The 20,436-nt window shown below is 49.3% G+C and overlaps 1 protein-coding gene across 1 annotated transcript in view; it reads left to right on the forward strand.

The window, feature by feature from the left end:
• The first annotated feature begins 953 nt into the window (after positions 1 to 953).
• The window catches only part of LOC148431175 (exocyst complex component 6B-like), an 81,180-nt gene continuing 61,697 nt past the window's right edge, over positions 954 to 20,436 (forward strand). The window contains exons 1-2 of the mRNA XM_088466241.1: positions 954 to 1,094; positions 5,033 to 5,106. Coding sequence (XP_088322367.1) covers positions 977 to 1,094; positions 5,033 to 5,106 — 192 coding nt within the window. The 5' untranslated portion in view covers positions 954 to 976. The remainder of the gene's footprint in view (positions 1,095 to 5,032; positions 5,107 to 20,436) is intronic.

Genomic DNA, 20,436 nt, shown 5'->3' on the forward strand with positions numbered 1-20,436 from the left:
TGGTCACCGGTTTGCCGTCTCCCATTTCTGTGAGTATGGTTCTTGTGTGTTCCCGTCTTCCTTCTCTCTGTTCCTCCTTCGGCCTTGGCTACTTACCAACTGAGGTGCCTGTTGCTCGGGGGCGGGGTATAGAGGAGGATGGACCCAGTGCATCCTGGGAGCTAAAGCTTTTAACTGCGTGCTGCCCGTGGATCCAGGTCCAGCTATACACCAAGGTCAACCCTGTGGACCCTATGGACTTGGAAGAAAGAGAGATAAGGGTAAGCTCTTACCATTTTTTTTTTTTTGTGAATTTTAACATCATGCAGGAGACAAACATAGTGTAAACCATATAAAGATTACAAACTAAAGAAACCTAGATCATACATTGACAGCAGCCTGATTATATAACATGTGAGGGGTGCTGCTGGTAGTAAATAGGTGTGTACTGAGTAAAGCATAAGTTTAGAGATGGCAGCCCCCAATAGATGTCCTAGGAGGTCAGATTTATATTTGGGAAATGTAGTGATTTGGGGAACGTGTGAGCAGAACGTACCTGAATAAACATTTGTGGCTGCAGTAGTACATCCTCGCCCCTATGTATGTGTATATTAGTAAGGAAGGGGCAGAGTTGGTGATTTGCTTTTGAGAACGGGGGCTGTGAGTATTGGGGAGAGTGGATCAAAATAGCTAATTGCTGTACCTCCCTTTGGCCCTCTCTACCTCTGATCCATCTCAGTTACACCCTATGGACTGACGTACTGGATGCTATCAAAATGTACTGTATATGGATGCTTACACATGGTTTGGTATTGATCTCTGTATAAGAAGCATTGCTCATACTCTGCACTATGGCAGCACCTCTGTACAGCATCCTGCTGCTTCCCCAAGGCGTGGTGTAACGTGCGCAGTGGTGTAACGTGCGCAGTGGTGTAACGTGCGCAGTGGTGTAACGCGCTCTTCTTTCTTGCAGGGAAAGGTTGCTCAGACCGCCTGTATGTCCGCCTGCAAACACCTCTCCACATCCCTGACACAGCTCCTGCTGGAAGCGGAGGTCAAGCAGATCACCATGGGGGCCCTGCAGCAATTCAACCTAGATGTGAGAGAGTGTGAAAGTAAGAGAAGCTTCCTGTCCACCATACATGTGTTACTGGCTGATGTGCACCTCATTGTATTGTGTGCTTATAGCCTCTTATGGGTCCTACCCACTAACCAACAGCCAGAACTTCACATCTCCCCGGTCTCTGGTCTATAACGTACTCAATGGCCTCTTTCCATTCTTTTACATTTCTCATGCATTCACCACTGCAGCCTCTGTCCTGTCACTAAGAGGCCGGCCTCACCTCTCCTGATCCCGCTGCATAACCTCCCTACCACTCCCATCTGTATCCTGTCACCACTGCTGCCTCTGTCCTGTCACTAAGAGGCCGGCCTCCCCTCTCCTGATCCCGCTGCATAACCTCCCTACCACTTCCATCTGTATCCTGTCACCACTGCTGCCTCTGTCCTGTCACTAAGAGGCCGGCCTCCCCTCTCCTGATCCCGCTGCATAGCCTCCCCACCACTCCCGTCTGTATCCTGTCACCACTGCTGCCTCTGTCCCGTCACTAAGAGGCCGGCCTCACCTCTCCTGATGCCGCTGCATAACGTCACCACTGCAGCCTCTGTCCCGTCACTAAGAGGCCGGCCTCACCTCTCCTGATGCCGCTACATAACCTCCCCACCACTCCCGTCTGTATCCTGTCACTAAGAGGCCGGCCTCACCTCTCCTGATCCCGCTGCATAACCTCCCCACCACTCCCGTCTGTATCCTGTCACCACTGCTGCCTCTGTCCTGTCACTAAGAGGCCGGCCTCACCTCTCCTGATCCCGCTGCATAACCTCCCCACCACTACTGGCTGTATCCTGTCACCTCTGCTGCCTCTGTCCTGTCACTAAGAGGCCGGCCTCACCTCTCCTGATCCCGCTGTATAACCTCCCCACCACTCCCGTCTGTATCCTGTCACCACTGCTGCCTCTGTCCTGTCACTAAGAGGCCGGCCTCACCTCTCCTGATCCCGCTGTATAACCTCCCCACCACTCCCGTCTGTATCCTATCACTAAGAGGCCAGCCTCATCTCTCCTGATCCCGCTGCATATCCTCCCCACCACTCCCGTCTGTATCCTGTCACTAAGAGGCCGGCCTCACCTCTCCTGATCCCGCTGTATAACCTCCCCACCACTCCCGTCTGTATCCTGTCACCACTGCTGCCTCTGTCCTGTCACTAAGAGGCCGGCCTCACCTCTCCTGATCCCGCTGTATAACCTCCCCACCACTCCCGTCTGTATCCTATCACTAAGAGGCCGGCCTCACCTCTCCTGATCCCGCTGCATATCCTCCCCACCACTCCCGTCTGTATCCTGTCACCACTGCAGCCTCTGTCCTGTCACTAAGAGGCCGGCCTCCCCTCTCCTGATCCCGCTGCATAACCTCCCCACCACTCCCGTCTGTATCCTCTCACCACTGCTGCCTCTGTCCCGTCACTAAAAGGCCGGCCTCCCCTCTCCCCATGCTGCTGCATAACCTCCCCACCACTCCCGTCTGTATCCTGTCACTTCTGCAGCCTCTGGTGCATTGTCTGCTACTGACTATCCAGTCATCTCTCCCCATGCCACTGAATAACCTTTCTTCGGTATCCTAACCTTGTCGGGATGCTGGCAATGGGATTTTGACCTCCTGCATCCCGTATCCATCCTGTTTCTTCCTTTTAGCAAATTTATGGAAAACAAGGTGTTTTTTTTTTGTTTTTGTTTTGTTTTTTTCTTAAATAGTAATAAAGTAAGGCCACCTGCTGTCTTTGTCATTTTACCTATGGAAATGCAAAAACACAATTGGGCCACTCAGTAACAATCGGGAAGTCTTCATGCTCCCTAAAGAGAGACAACAGGAGGTTAGCCCTGCCACGCAGCAGAATGCCCGTGCTGGTCAATGTATCGGGCATCCCTGTGAGCAGACTTGTATACGGAGCTGTGTAGTGACGCATGGAGAGGGCTACGTAACGTGCAATTTTCCAGGGACTCTCAGCATCCTCTCCGGCCAGTATCGGGGCTGTGACTCTGCTGCTTCCTAATAAGATGCACTGAGAGAGGGCTCAGACATGGCAGAGCAGGTGCTGTCACCCTGGCCAGCAGGGGCCCTGACCTCTGCCACCCAGCCAAGGCCTCCCCTGTCACTGTCCTGGGCAGGGATGGAGACAGACGATGGCCATCCATCAGTGTCAGGCGTAGAAGTGAGCAGTGAATAGGAGCCGCAGATAAAACGCTGATTCCTTTTCCTGTGTGAAGCAGGAGGTTTTGTTGTCTGGCAGCTTCTGTCTTGTAATCTACTTGTTTAAAGATTTACAGACTGCAGCCCTGCTGGAGGGGGGGGGGGGTATTGGAGGGGATGTCCATCTCTGCACTGCTGTTGCCCTGTTCCTGCCTGTCCACCTCTGCCATCACAAATCTCTATGGCTGTGACTCCTGACGTGCTCTCCAAAGACCTCATATTGCGTGTAAGCGCCAGGCTCCCAGATCCCTCGATGTCATCGAATCGCATTTCCTTGGCCGTCTGTATAGTGAATTGGTCCTGTAATGATCCTCGCAGGGCCTACAGATGGTTACTGAGCCACGTTTATGTAGTTTAGGAAATGAGTTTCATTTAAAAAAAAATTGACGTCTAGGTATAATGTTAACATGGACGTCTGCTTCGTATCCCATTATAACGTTCTGGCCAGTTAAGCGCACAATGTAATAGGGTCCAGTGCATTACGCCAGTGTTAAGGCGATGGGGAGTACTAGCATTCATTTTCTACTGATACAGTTTTGCCATATTGACTTGGACAGTGACACACATTGTTTGTTATTTTAGCAATTATTAGTCGCGATGTGTGTGAAGCCGCCTTGTTCTGTAGCGTTGTACAGTACGGGAGTTTAACTTATTTTCAAACGATGAGCCTCATCTTATTATATGATCCTAAGAACGCTCTGCTGCTTTATAAAGAAGAGTTTAAAATCCGCAGACTGGCAGCAATTCCTCCTGTCGCATATATGTGTGTGTGTACTCGGTCATGTTCAGAGTGCGCCTTACATGTACTGTTCCGCCTCGTCACTTTACGGGGAACAAATTGAAGCGATAGAGCGGGACAGAATCCAGGGGGACCGGCCTCTCCTATAGCACATTCCAGCTCCAATCACACGGCGGCACTAAGAGACGCCAATATCTGCCCCGACAAATCCGGCAAAGACGCGCGCCTTAGCCGACCTCGCCTGGCGGACGCCATCCGAGCAAATTCTCATGCGGCGGAATATTATGAGAATGCAACAAAAGGACATCACCGCTATACAGCGCAGACAGACAGTCCCTTTCATCCCTGCCCTCCCCGGATAATATTACAGCGGGGACCCACGTAATCATCTTAGAAAGCCGCTCGGCAAACGCGCAGGACCCCTGGATGTCACGCACCGTAACAGATAATGGAAATATGCCGGAGGATGACAATCGGCGATGCGTCGGGCAGTTATTTATTTATTATTGATCAATACGCAGGGGATGAGGTGACAGGCATGAAATCGCAAAATTCTTTCTGCAATATACAAAAGCTGGTAACTGAAAAGAACTTTTTCACAGCTGAAGATGTTATTGTGGAAAGATGGGAAAAAAAAAACAAAAACTTTTTTTTATTTTGTTCTTTCCTTTTATCCACCGGCCCTGACAATGCCACCACCACCCCCACCTCCAGTCATCTCCCTTCCTAGATGTTTGTCCCTAGTGTAGAGCCTGGAGTGGTCCATGGGAATAGATGTCAGGTTGAGTCAGTACAGTTTCCTTGCTGTCAGGATGGTGGAATTAATGGTGTTTTGATGACACAAATTTTGAAGAGCAGACAATGAGCGTAGAGGCAGAGGGACCTAGCTCCTTAGAAGCCGGTTCCTCCTCTCCCCCAGCCTCCCTTGTCCTCGCTGTCATCCGTCTGCCAATCTTCCTGTCCATGCTTATTTAAAGGCGCTTTTCATGGCTTGTTCTTTCCCACAGGGTTTGCCAGATCCGGACCAGTGCCTGGGTTCCAAGGGGACACACTGCAGTTGGCCTTCATCGACTTAAGACAAGTAAGCCTTTGTTGTTTTTTTGTGTTTTTGTTTCCATTTTAAGATGTGTGACTGGAGGGCCCATGAGGTCTCAAGGAGCGAGAGAAGACGGGCGTGAAGGGATAAGGGAGGGGGGGGGGGATCCAAGGAGGGGGTCGAAACTAGACTCGAAGGATTAAACGCCAGAGACCTACGCCTTTCAGGACTGTCAGGTCGGTTCCCCGGCCTGTGCAGTGATGGACGCGAGGGAAAGTGACGCTGTGGAGCACCTTTTCCTAAAAAGCTTGACCCCTGCGTTATGCAACACGTATACGACTTTTAGCAGGGCACTTGGGTATCTGAGTAAACTGTTAAGGCTTTAACGCTAAACAGGAGAGCAAGGGGGAAACCCCCCGTGTTCTCACCGCTGCCAAACTTACAGCAGAGAATTAGAGGAGACGTGCAGAGTCTCTGGATTGTACTATTACTGGCAGCCGCTGCAAATAAATGTAAGGGAGCGAAGAGACGGAGACATAACGCGGCAAATTGCTACACCGAACAACCTTGACACGGCGCGTTACTGCACATGTGATATACAGTGCAGAACGGCTCCTCTGCAGTGCATAGGCCGTAGTACTAGGCGACGGTGTCGTTCTGCATGCAAAACCGTTAGGTCGCTGTGCTCTGCCTTCCCTGCTGCTTATGTCATCCAGTATTTGCGCCATTTATGGCACTCTGCATTCCTGCGTCTTTGTTATTACCCAAAGCATCCAGTAGAAGGACTGTCATTGGTATTGCACCGAATAGTGCAAGAAAACCGTCTCTAACAGATCATTACACTATAACAGGGGTGAATCAATCTGTATTACTTCTATACATCTTATAATCTCAGATAAAATGCACAGAGGTGATTTGTAGCCACATCCGTCGCTATCCGATGCCTGAGCTCAAGCACACAGCCATGCAATCTCCTTAATCCAACATTAGCAGCAGATTTGGAACTGCTAATAGCCACAAACGGCTCAGCCACGAATCGGCAAGCCACGCAAGATGATTGTACGTGCCCAGCTAGTGCTGCAGCATGGTAGCGATAGTCTCTCCTCAGCCGGAGCACTCGTCACCGAGCTCCAAACTGCCTTTGGGATGCGACGTCCGCACAAGACCGGTTTGTAGGCAGTTTGGTTTCCATGGCCGAGCAGCAGCGCAGAAACGCCAGATCGCCATGCACAACGCCCAATGTCTGCTGGAGTGGTGTGAAGCCCATTGGACCTTCCCGCCCAAATAAGTACTGCCAGCTATAACGTTTGGTGGCGGGGGGATAAAGGGGTTGCTGTTCATGGTTTTGCCAGGAACCTCAGTCCCAGTGAAGGGGAAATCCTAAATTTATAGCATACAATAACATTCTATAGAATTGTGTTCTACCAACAGTTTGGGGGGAGGCACAAAGCAGGGGGTCATTAAAAAATCAGTTTGGTGAGGAGGAACTTGGCTGACCCTGCGCAGAGCCCTGACCCCAACACCATCAAACACCTTTTCCGATGAAATAGGACGCCAACCTCTCTAATGGTCTTGTGGATGGATATAAAGGGATAAATAGAATAAAGAGGCAGTGGTGCTCTTACTAGACTGTTTATGTTTTTTATTGGTAAATAACCATCACAGACCTTAATTTTTCGGCCCTGACATGGACCTTTTGTTATAATACATAACTCATGAGACTTAAATACCCAAATTAAAGGTGTAACCTATTTTTAAAAGTCAGCATAAAATGAGCCCAGCCAAACCGGACTTATTAAACCAGAAATGTTACCATGGAGGGGCATACTGGTGACTGTAACAAAAATACCCAGTGCTAAAAAAACAAAACCATAGCCTGGATCTAAGCCTACGGTTCTCGCCGTTATATGGGTGCCCTTGCTAATGAGTAAACTATACTTCCAGTTACGCTTTACATCGCGGAGCTCAGGCTGGAAACGGGACCTAGTGAACTATGAAAGGAAGGAAATAGCAGACAAGATTAATACTTTGGATAAATGTTCTCTTATCATTCAAGATTCCAGAATAATAAAGCATCTAAACATAGCAAGGTCATAAACATTTAACCCAAAACCACGTCTCGTTGTGCATAAGGCTGGAACGGAACGTAAATCGGAAATGTACACAATAAATTCACAAAAACAACCTGTAATCAGATATTCAGGGTTAGACATCTATACGATGGACACAGGTACCATAGATTTCTAATATTCAGGCAGAACGCTGCATATAAATGACACACGCACTGTATAGCATTCCTTATGTCCGGTGAGTATACTAAAACAGAGCGCAAAGCGATGTCTGCCAGGTACCCAATCAGACAGGCAAAGGGATGCACAAATTCCTAGTAACCTCATGTATATCATATGGTATAGCCTTGCTCAGGAATCCTCCGCAAACCCACAACACTAGGGAAAAATAAGAACGGCATAACAGAGGGAGGAGGAGTAACAAGCCACAAAGTAGTTATATTTCATGCTCAAATTCATAGGGGCAAGCACACAAAAATAGTGATTCGTGGCCATCGTGGTGATGTCGCGTGATGTTTCTACAGCTACACCTGAGAGAGCAGGACCATAGGAAAGCTGTTAGTGACACCTGAGATAGCAGGACCATATGGAAGGCTGTCAGTGACACCTGAGATAGCAGGACCATATGGAAGGCTGTTAGTAGGACCATATGGAATGCTGTTAGTGACACCTGAGATAGCAGGACCATATGGAAGGCTGTTAGTGACACCTGAGATAGCAGGACCATATGGAAGGCTGTTAGTGACACCTGAGATAACAGGACCATATAGAGGCTGTTAGTGTCACCTGAGATAGCAGGACCATAGGGAAGGCTGTTAGTGTCACCTGAGATAGCAGGACCATAGGGAAGGCTGTTAGTGACACCTGAGATAGCAGGACCATATGGAAGGCTGTTAATGACACCTGAGATAACAGGACCATATAGAGGCTGTTAGTGTCACCTGAGATAGCAGGACCATAGGGAATGCTGTTAGTGACACCTGAGATAGCAGGACCATAGGGAAGGCTGTTAGTGTCACCTGAGATAGCAGGACCATAGGGAAGGCTGTTAGTGTCACCTGAGATAGCAGGACCATAGGGAAGGCTGTTAGTGACACCTGAGATAGCAGGACCATACGGAAGGCTGTTGGTGACACCTGAGATAGCAGTACCATACGGAAGGCTGTTAGTGACACCTGAGATAGCAGGACCATAGGGAAGGCTGTTAGTGACACCTGAGATAGCAGGACCATATGGAAGACTGTTAGTGACACCTGAGATAGGAAGACCATAGGTTAGGCTGTTAGTGACACCTGAGATAGCAGGACCATAGGTTAGGCTGTTAGTGACACCTGAGATAGCAGGACCATAGGGAAGGCTGTTAGTGACACCTGAGATAGCAGGACCATAGGGAAGGCTGTTAGTGACACCTGAGATAGCAGGACCATAGGGAAGGCTGTTGGTGACACCCGAGATAGCAGGACCATAGGGAAGGCTGTTGGTGACACCTGAGCTTGCAGGACCATAGGGAAGGCTGTTAGTGACACCTGAGATAGCAGGACCATATGGAAGGCTGTTAGTGACACCTGAGATAGCATGACCATAGGTTAAGCTGTTAGTGACACCTGAGATAGCAGGACCATAGGGAAGGCTGTTGGTGACACCTGAGACAGTAGGACAATATGGAAGGCTGTTAGTGACACCTGAGATAGCAGGACCATAGGGAAGGCTGTTGGTGACACCTGAGACAGTAGGACCATAGGGAAGGCTGTTGGTGACACCTGAGACAGTAGGACAATATGGAAGGCTATACATTATTACACCCCTAAAAACATGTTCTACATCATTTTACCCATTGACCATCAATACAACACCTCCACATACATGTCCCACATCATTTACACCTCACCATACATGCCCCACATTATTACACACCTACACTCATGTCCCACATTATTACACCTAGTGTGGAGTAAGGAGTAGATGAAAGTAAAGAGAAGCACAAGAGAGTAGAGGGCCCTGCTCGTAAGAGCTTACATTCTTAAGGGGAGGGGCAGACAGACAGGCATGACACAGATTGGGTAGACAATGAGGAAGGAACATGAAGCAGCTAGTTAGGATGAGATCTAGAAGGCTTTGATGAAGTAGTGGGTCTTGATAGCCCATTTGAAGGATTGTAGACATTGAGGATAGATTGGAGAGAAGAGAGTAGGTGAGGTCAGATAGGAGGATGTTACAGTACAGTCTGCTGGTGCGTCCTAGTCACATCGCCTTGCGACTTAGACAGCAAAAAATGTTGCAACAAAGGTGCTCTACGCTATAAGAGTCTCATGAGACCTGGCACAAAGATGTATAAGGACACACCTGTACATGTCCCTCATTGTACCCAATACAACACCGCATACATACATACATCATTTAACAAATGTTTTAACGTTTTAGGAAAAAATATAATATGAGATGTCTTTATTGGCCAAATGACACTGTTTAAACCCATCCAATGGCAATGATTATTCGTTGGCAGAGAGGTAGCATAGATCTGCTTTTTCACCTACTCAGGGAGGATGCGCACAAAATATTCAAAACATTTCTTAATTTTGGAATTGAATTGCAAATGAAAATTACTGTGCGATTTTGTGCCGAAAACAGATCATGGTACCCTCATCGCCCCTATTTGAAAGGAATCCTTAGTATGTTTTTACTTAATAAAGATACCTAACTAGACATCGTCGTTCAGGCCTTTCGGCCACATGCATGTCCAAATCTGTGGCCACAATAGTCCTCTTGCCCGTGTGAGGATGACTGAAGGGGTTGGCCGCAGACGTACTCCTACATATGGTGCAATTCCTCCTCCATATTCATCCGGGAGTCATCATCCAGCTACTCCCAGTGAGAATGGAACAAGTGTCAGGGGCGCATCACAATTTTCTTTAGGTTAGGGCCCTTCCCGTTGATTATTAGCGGTTTCTTGGGCAGTCTCTCAGTGCAGGGTCTGTGGCAACTATGTACCAATGTGGTTTGATCACATATCTCAGTTTTGTCGGTCTCCATATGCTGTATCCTAGGTATTTTATATTCATTTCTATGTATCAACTGTGCTCAAACATGCTGCAGCGATATTCATTATTATATTTATGGTACCTTGAATCCATGTACTTGAGGTGTTTTGGCCATTGCTGGGTCTGAGTTGTTCCTTAGGACTCTATTAAATTGTGACAATGACAAATTATACTTCAAAGGAGCTGATGGGTTATGGATCTCTATCTCCTAGTTTAAAAAGGTGTTTGTGGTGGGTATGTTACATGTACAGCGTATAAACAGACCTGTGGTAAAGACCGCTACACCTAAAACATTCATCTCAGGTGTTCTAGCCTCGCTCCTTATTAAACCTAATTGGTGAATGCAGTTTTGTTTTCAGAAGGTCCAGCATGCCATTCAGTGAACAGTCAATGTCTGACCAGTGTAACAAAACATTATCAATATATCATTTTCATTAGGTAATATGCTCACCAGATATGGGCAAAATATATTCTTGTGCGCACATATCCATGTTTCGATAGGCTTAAGCCGGGGCTATATTACTACCCATAGCAGTGCCCGTGACTTCATGATATTCGTGATCATGGTATTCGATATTAAAACATGTTAAGATCAAGCAGGCTGGTGAACAATTCACCCAAAGGATTGCCTTAATGGTACCAGCTAAGCGTGTGCCATACTGGTGTAAATCAAGAACTCCATGGTCTCCAGAATAACATTACTAGTATCAAGTTGCATTTCCGTTAAGCAAGGGAGAAAGCCACTTTCAATATTACCAAATCTTTGTTTTTTCACGGTCATGAAAAGCTGCCAAGCTATGGTCCCACAGGTTGGAATAATGAATGGTTGTGCTGAGACGATCGGGGTTGACTAATGACTTTTGTGTTTCTGGTGTCGTGTATAAAATGGGACCTTTTGGAAAGTTAGTGGTTATAACAGTATGAAAAGTTGGAGAGACCTGTCCATCAGGTGATCGGGTCTATTCTTCACACCTCTCAGTTGTGTCTCTCTGAGGTGTCCTGCACTGGTCTAATAGTAATCAACGGGTTCTTAGCAAGAGCCAGTCTCCCCGGGGGCCGACAGATTATACCAGTGGTTCCCAAACTCTGCCAATACACTCCAGGATTTAAAGATCTCCTTGCTTGAGTCCAGGTGGTTAAATCAAATTGACTGAAGTACTAATCGTCACCTGTGCTGAAGCATGCATATCCTTAAAACGTGGACGGTAATGCCATAGTTTGGGAACCTCCTGGATTATGACGACGTTTCCTTACTGATTGATTTATAGCCTGATCCTTACGTGTAGTAAATATCCTGGTGCTAGCATTATGTGAGGGTGGATCACAGGTGCAATAGGTTTATTTGAAACTAGTAGAGATTTTGTCATTCTCAGTTTTATCAGCTCTATTTTCCTGTAGTTGTCATTTATGAGACATCGGGCCGTATTCAATTAGGTGCGAAAAGTCGTTCGCATGGTGAACTTATCGCCGCATTCGCCAGTTTTGCTGTAATCTTTTCGCATACTTTTTCAATGACATTTCTAATTGCAAAGCACGCGAAAACGCAGATGTGCGATAATTGCGCAAGGCGAAACCAGCGAAAAGTACAGCACATTTTGGAGAAATCGGTCTGTAACCCATAAAAAGCCTAACTGACCCTGGAAATGAAAATAGAAGTGTACTAATAATGGGGTGGAAAAATGATAAAAAGCTTTTTCTCTTAGAAATCATAATTGCTGTAGTTACATAGGGGGTAGATTAATATGGGGGCTAGTATATGTTTGTGTCCATAAAATGCAGTTGTAAAAAATTTTAAAAATACACCTGCTGCAGCCACCTGGGGGGGGGGTTGTCCAAGGGGTTCTGAACCAAGTCCCCATATTTTTGTCAAAAGTAGGGATTTTGCACATTTTATCACCATGCTCTCTGAGATTGTGAAAACTTTTCAATGGTTTCTGCAAAATCTCCTGCAATTGGATTGCGCGATACGCACGTATGTGCGAATGGTTAGCACCGGCAAATGCTTTTGGCCAAACGCGACTTTTCACACCTAATTGGATACGGCCCATTTTACTGATGGTCACTAGACCGTCTGAGTTTATGAAAGCTGCACCAGATACCACGGTGTGGCTCAATAGCGCGGAGCGTTTTTTTGCACAGCGATGCGAGTAGGACGCACAAGCCGCTTCTGCTGATTAAACTGATATGCGGCATTCCTGTATTCTGTGTGTGACTGCGGGTGTGTCTGCATGCTAAACGCTACGTTACATTGTCCCAGCCGCTAGCACTGTAACGTAGCGTTCCGCATACACACACAGAATATAGGCAGCCGCATGTCATTTTACTCAGCAGAAGTGGCTTGGGCTATTTATCTGCTTTGAGAATAAGACTCATTTGAAGGTAAAATGTTGCACAAAAAAAGACGCTTGGCGCTTCTGAGTCGCACGGCGCTCATGTGAATTGTAGCGCACGGAGGTAAAATGTACGTGCACATGTATATATGTGTATGGGGTGTATATATAGACATATGTACATGCTGGTTAATGTATGTGTCAGTACTAGGACGGGGAGGCCGCTGAGCGTAAGCTCGGGCCGATGTGATGAGAACGTATACTGCTGGCCTGACACGGGCTCTTCCTGACAGCTGAGACTTTCTCTAGCCTGGACACAAACACATTGAGTGTCTTTTGGCCGCTTGGCCCCTGTGTAATTCACATCTGTGGTCATTTTCCAAATACATCTACTCACTCGCCTGAGAGTAATTACATTATTATCGGTTAGTGCAGTCTTGCTGCGACTTAAAGCCAGTCACCTGATATCGGCTTCAGTATCTGTGTGTGCCGCCATTACTGCGGCTTGTGGATGTTACGGTAAGCGCAAGGGTTAGCGTGACACGTAACGAGAAGGCGCACACATAGGTTACCCCGTATGCAGAATAACGATTGCACCAATTGGCCTCCGATCAGCAAGCTCGGGAACTCGGCTAGATGAGAGAGATGAGTTCTCCATCTGAAGTGTCAGAGGTCCAGCCAGCAGGACGGTGCGTGGTACAAACATGACCTGACGCTGTCCCTATGGCTTTGCTGGTGAGCAGTGTGGAGCCGGCCGCAGAGAGAGAGAAGAGTCTGTGACGGGGAAATCCCACTCTCCCCTTCCATGAGCTGTGTGATGGTAACTGACCCCCACTCCTGACATGCACGCGCCCCAGCTGAGCGCCATCACACCTCCTAATCATCTCACGTATTGTATTAATCTATAAACCACACACAATGCCAGAGCCAATTACAAGTGCTAACTGGATGATCATAAAACCATTCCATTGTATAGCGAGCCTGAGAATTCCACAAAAACCATTAAAGTGTAATATTGCAGGCACAGCAGGGTTTATTTACTGGGGATATATAGATGGTTAGAGCCCCCTTCATATAGAGCATACAGGCATGTTACAGTGTAGGTCAGAGTCAGATCACTGCGCTCATTATGCTTTACCATTGTGTCCGTACGTATACATAAGGACTGATCACACCTTACTGACAGGTACGGTCATTACTCCCTATGTTTTATCTCTAACCATATCCATGATTATATACTGACTGCAAACAGCTGTTTCTACTTCAGGGTCCATAGGGGGTCCACAGGGTTGACCTTGGGGATATAGCTGGATCAGGATCCATGGGCACCACACAGTTAAGCTTTTAGCTCCCAGGATGCACTTGGGTCCTCCTCTATACCCCGCCCCCGAGCCACAGGCACCTCAGTGTAAGCTGGTGCCCGGCCGGACTCTGTCACCGCGCAGTGGGGCTGCAGGAGCAGCCCCCAGAAGCTTTTTATTTTCTAATAGATTTTATTTATTTTAGTTTCTCTTTTTACTACAGACGGCAGCGAAGGGCTGTCTGTACAGACGCCCACGCTGCCGCTCTGATCCCCGACTGGCGCCGCGACGCCAGTACTGATCTGGGGATCGCGGCGGGAGGACAGAGTCCGTACTAGCCGGACTCTGTCTACCTCCCAGGACTGCTGCCGGAGTCGCCGGGGATTCAGGTAAGCCGCGCGTCGCTGGCTAGCAGCGGCGCGCGGAATACCTTAAATGCAGTCCTTTAGCCTCCGGTCCTGGGGACAGACCGGAGGCTGCTGGCAGTGGCGGCGGGCCCCCCCCATAACCCGTGGGACCACTAGACCACCAGGGATAACCGGCAAGCGGGAAGCCAGCATCCCTGGGGTTAATGGCCAGCCAGGGGAGGAAGCCTTCCCTGTTCAGCGGCTCCTCCCCTCAGCTCAGCGCGCTTTTCAGCCTGCATGTCTAGCGTCCCTGAGCTGCAGTTCACTCGGCCACTCCTCCTCTGAGGTCTCTGGCGGCCATTTTTTTCTACATGTGGCAGCGCAGATCCCTCAGGGAGCACGCGGACTGGTCCCCCTGTGTACCTCTCCCCTGTTAGGACGGCGTACACAGCACTATAGCCCTCCCAGACACTGAATCTGGGCGGTTGAGTGTAGTGTAAAGGTGCAGTGAGTATATCTTCCTGCATGGTATGTGACTTTTGCTAGTGCTGCTGTCTGTATTTTTCTCTTATTACTGTCAGCTTATATATATCTCTTTCCTTCTTCCTTAGCCCTACAGGTGTGGAGGAGGGGCTTTTCTACTAGCCTCACATATATAAATCAAGTATTTGTGAGGTCTGTCACATACAGTTGTGTGCTACACAGTGCCATATTCAGGACTGTTGTTCAGCACACAGGGAAGTGCAATTCTTTTTTCCTTTATTGCCATATATATTTTGTCTGTACATTATATTTGGTCATGTCTGAGGGTGAAGTTGAGCACTCCGGGACTCCAGTGTTGTTTTCCTGCAGGCGCTGCTCTGCGGGATCACATAGGGAAGAGGCATCTCTGGATGGCCTTTATGAGCGGTGTCAGTTGACTCCTGGTCAATCCAGACCCCCTATGACACAGGAGCCACCATGGGCTATGTTTTCACAGGTGCTGGTGTCTCTGGCGGACCGCCTTGCGGCTCCGTCTGCTGTCCCTACGAGGACTCTGTCCCAGCCTACCATTTCCCATTACCAGTGTACCCCGCAATTATTGCAGAGTTCCTCTGGGTCACAGACTGTGGACCCTTATTCAGGATTGCCTATCTATTTTCAGGCCACTCCTGCTACACAACAGTCTGTGATGCCTTTCCAGACCAATGTGGCAGCTCCTCCACCATGGGTGGACGTGCTCTCCAGTTCAGTCCAGAGTCTGGCAGCTGCATCTTCGACTTTTCAGTCGATGCTGCACAATGACAGGGCTGCAGGGGCGTCTAAGCGTGCACATAAGTTGCATGCGGCGCAGATTTCGGACACTGAGGGGTCCTCAGATGAGGGTGATGTCCAGGACGACTCCGATTCGTACACCTCGGCTCAGGAGTTGGAATCTCGGTCGTCTATTAATGTACGAGCTCTGGTTAGGGCGGTGCGTGCCATTCTCCTAATAGAGGATGAGGCACCTGATCCTAAGTAGAAATTCCCTAGTTTAAAAAAAAAAAAAAAAAAAAACTAAGGTGACTTCGGCGGTATTCCCCCTATCTGATCAATTAACGGATCATATGGCGGTGGCTTGGCAGACACCCAGTAAGAGATTTGTGCCTCAAAAGAGGTTGGCTTCCAATTATCCATTCCCGAAGGCGCATTGTAGGAAGTGGGTAGCTCCACCGGTGGTGGATTCCCATGTCACACGCCTTATTAAGAGTGCTACGCTGCCAATACCGTCAGTTTCCTCGTTAAAGGATCCCACGGACATGAGGCTTGCCTTAAGTCTATTTATTCCCTCTCGGGAGCAATTGCTCGCCCGTCCAGGGCCATTTCCTGGTGGCTAAGGCCATTAGGGTTGGGCCAATGCCTTAGGGGACACTTTTCCTGAGGATACTCAGGAAGTCCAGAGGGCATTACTAGGACAGATGAGTGATGCGGCTTCTTATATTGGAGAAGCTTCCTTGGACGCTAGTCTGCTAACCTCTAGGGTGTCGGCTGCGGCTGTGCATGCCCGCCACTCCTTATGGCTGAGGTCCTGGAGAGCAGACGCTGATTCAAACAAGGGCCTGGAGGCCTTACCTTTTAATGGGGAATTACTTTTTGGTCGACACTTGGATAGGATCGTGGATAGACTGGCTAGGTCCAAGAAACAAGCTTAGAGTGCCAGGCGTCCCTCTTCCAAACAGGAAGATAAGCTTTCCGCCTGATGGGACGGGCCTCCCTCTGGGGGATCCCAGAGGGGAGGCCGACTTCTTCATTTCGCCCAGAGCTGGTTCAATACCACCACCGATGCCTGGGTGCGAGAAGTGGTCTCCCAGGGGTACGCCCTGTCTTGTCGGCGCAGACCGCCTCACTAGTTTTTTCTGCACGAGTCCTTCTCAGGACATAGCCAAGGCTATGCTGATCAGGGAAGCTATAGACTCCTTGCTGACTGCAGGGGTCATTGTACCTGTTCCACAATCTCAGCATGGGATGGGGTACTATTCTGCTGTTTCTGGTACAGAAACCCAATGGCTCCCATCGACCCGTTCTAAATTTAAAGTCTTTGAACAGGTTTCTCAGGATTCCCAGGTTCAGAATGGAAACCTTGTGTTCCATAATTCTGGCTATGGAACCAGGGGATTACATGGTCTCCCTGGATATCCAGGATGCTTACCTCCATGTGCCGATAGCAACGTCACATCAGAGGTGTCTGCGGTTCGCTCTGTTGCACCGTCACTACCAGTTCCGGGCTCTCCACAGCGCCGAGGGTGTTCACCAAGGTGATGGCAGTTATGGCTGCCCACCTTCGGAACCAGGGGGTACGGTTGTTAGCGTATCTGGACGACCTCCTATTGCTGGCAAGCTCTCCGGAGGTTCTGCTGCAACATCTCCAACTGACGGTGGCTTGTCTGCAGATGCACGGGTGGTTAATTAATTGGAGGAAGTCATCCCTGATCCCATCTCAGCAGAGGGTCCATCTGGGGGCCCTCCTAGACTCTCATCAGCAGCGGATCTTTCTAACTCTAGAAAAGGTATCTTCCCTACAGTTGCGGATACGCAGTTGCCTGGATTGTGTCAGTCTTTCGGTACACTCGGCAATGAGAGTGCTGGGCTCCAGGGTGTCGGCATTCGACATGGTGGAATTTGCCCAGTTTCACTCCAGGCCTCTGCAGAGGCTGATTCTAGCAAACTGGAATGGGTTGCCTCACCGGATCCGGTCACAGACCCTGGTGCTATCTCCGGATGTACGACAGTCCCTGAATTGGTGGCTTTAAACAGCTCACCTTCTCGAGGTTCGCCCCTTTTGGATCCCGGACTGGGTTCGGCTCACGACAGATGCCAGTCTTCGGGGTTGGGGGGCGGTGACAGGCTCCTTGTCACTTCAGGGTCGTTGGACAGCGGAGGAAGCGGCTCTCCCCATTAATGTTCTGGAACTAAGAGCCGTGTACAGGGCTCTGCAGTCGGCCGGCACCACTCTTCACGGAAGGGCGGTGCAAGTGCAGTCAGACAACGCCACCACGGTGGCGTACATCAATCACCAGGGAGGAACTCGCAGCCGGGCTGCGATGGCAGAAGTGTCTCACATCCTAACCTGGGCGGAGTGCCACTTTCCAGCGATCTCTGCAGTCTTCATTCCCGGAATCCTCAATTGGGAGGCAGACTTCCTCAGCTGTTACGACGTGCATCCAGGGGAATGGTCGCTTCATCCAGTGGTATTCCAACTACTCATGGACAAGTAGGGACTGCCGGAGATGGACTTGATGGCCTCTCGTCACAGTCACAAGTTGCCCGTGTACAGGTCAAGGACAAGGGACGACGGCGCCAGTCTGGTGGACGCTCTGTAGGTCAGATGGACGTTTCAGCTGGCATATCTGTTTCCTCCGATATCCCTTCTGCCTTGGGTCCTGCGCAAGTTCTATCAGGACGGAGGCACTCTGGTACTGGTGGCCCCAGCGTGGCCAAGACGTCCGTGGTACTCCAACCTACAGAGTCTGTCCATCGACGTTCCGTACCTTCCTCCTCAGCGGCAGGACTTGTTGTCTCAGGGGCCCTACCTTTACCCGGATCTGGGTCATCTGTCTTTGACGGCGTGGCTCTTGAGACGGCCGTCTTAAGGTCCCGGGGCTTTTCTAGTTCCGTTATTTCCACCATGCTGAGGGCACGCAAGCCTGCTTCTGCAAGGATTTACCATAGAGTGTGGCACACGTACTTTCAGTGGTGTGAGTCCAGAAACTTATGATCCTCGGGTATTCAGAGTTTCAAGGATTCTGGCTTTTCTTCAGTTGGGTTTGGACTTAGGTTTACGCCTTTCCTCTCTGAAGGTGCACGTGTCTGCTTTATCGGTTTGGTACCAACGTAGAATTGCTATGTTACCGGACGTACAGACTTTTTTTCCGGGGTGTTCTCAGGATTCTCCTGGCTATTGCTTCAGCAAGGAGGGTTTCCGAGTTGGGGGCACTTTCATGTAGTCCCCCCTTCTTAATTATTTTCTCCAGGACAGAGCAGTGCTTCGCACTCGTCCTGAGTGTTTACCTAAGGTTGTCTCTAAGTTCCATATCAATCAGGAACTGGTGGTCCCAGCCTTTCAGTCCCCTGATCTTACAGCAGGGGAGACTTCGTTGGACATTGTCCGTGCTCTCAGAGTTTATGTTGATCGGACTGCTTCTGTTCGAAAGTCCGACTCCTTGTTTGTCCTCTTTGGTTTTCATAAGAGGGGTTGGCCTGCCAACAACCAGACTTTGGCCCGTTGGTTTTGTCTGTTATTAGGGAGGCTTAGATACGAGAGCATTTACCTGTTCCAGCCTCTGTTAAGGCTCATTCCACTCGTTCTGTGGGCCCTTCTTGGGCTGCTAAACGTGGTGCCTCAGCTGTTCAGCTGTGTAAGGCAGCCACTTGGTCTTCGGTTCAAACGTTTCTAAGATTTTATGCATTTGACACCTTTGCCTCTCAGGATGCATCCTTCGGGCGCAGGATTCTCCTTTCTGCACAGGAGCGTCCCCGCCCTTAGTTGAACTGCTTTGGGACATCCCCAAGGTCAACCCTGTGGACCCCCTATGGACCCTGAAGTAGAAAACAAGAGATATGGTAAGAACTTACCTTTGTTATCTCTGTTTCTACGAAGTCCATAGGGTCCACAGGGCGCCCGCCCTGACGCACCTGGCTTCTAATGGGCTGTGTTGCTGGTCACCGGTATTTCCGTCTCCTTTTTCTGTGAGTATGGTTTCTTGTGTGTTCCAGTCTTCCTTCTCTCTGTTCCATATTCTCCTCCGGCCTAGGCTGCTTACCAACTGAGGTGCCTGTGGCTCGGGGGCGGGGTATAGAGGAGGACCCAAGTGCATCCTGGGAGCTAAAAGCTTAACTGTGTGGTGCCCATGGATCCTGATCCAGCTATATCCCCAAGGTCAACCCTGTGGACCCTATGGACTTCGTAGAAACAGAGATAACAAAGGTAAGTTCTTACCATATCTCTTGTTTTTGTACTATGGATGTTATGCTCAGTCTCTCTCCTGGTTATATATAGACAGCGTGTGATGTTCTGGGTTGTTTGTGGACTCGGGGTGGTAGCAGGAGCGATCACAGAAGCAGATTTAAAAATAAAACTAGAATTTTTAATAAGTGCTTGAGTAGACATATAATGTGGCAGTAAATAAAAGTCCAGGAATATATAAAGTGCACAAGAGTTCTGTGGTGGAAGTAAAAGGGTTAATGTCCAAGTAGAAATAATTAGAGCTGTCCAGGTATACAGGTAGTGAACTGACGCGCAGGATGTCAGCAGGCTCAGGCACTCGGGTATGGGCAAGAGTGATGGAGGAAGCGGGGTAGTCCAGCGGGAGCTAGGAGCTGACAGGCAGACTGGCAGACAGCGAATTCACAGGAACAGGAAAGCACAGAGAACTCCCTCTCAGCTAGGCTGAGATACACGTTGCACTGGCAAAGAAGGAAGGCACTGACCCTTCCTAAATACCCCATGCCATGCTGTTACTGGCTGGAGGGAACATGTGACTCACCAGGATTGGCCAGCCGCATCACATGGCCAGAAGGCAAGATGGCGGCGCCCATGCCAAACGGAACGGAGACACCGCCAGGCCTCACCAGCGCAGAGTGACAACAGGGCCGCACAACAACGCGCGCAGCCAAAGCCCCCCGTCAGACACCAGCTCCGCCACCAGACAGCCCGCGCCACAACGACCTCACAGGTAACACCCGCCTAGCGCCATGCTGAAATACCCTGGCCGTGACACAGCGGCACAGTGCTACTACTAGTGTCACATGCTGGATGTAATGCTCAGTCTCTG

The sequence above is a fragment of the Taudactylus pleione genome, unplaced genomic scaffold (genome assembly GCF_031769625.1).
Source record: "Taudactylus pleione unplaced genomic scaffold, aTauple2 ptg002718l, whole genome shotgun sequence".
NCBI lineage: Eukaryota > Metazoa > Chordata > Amphibia > Anura > Myobatrachidae > Taudactylus > Taudactylus pleione.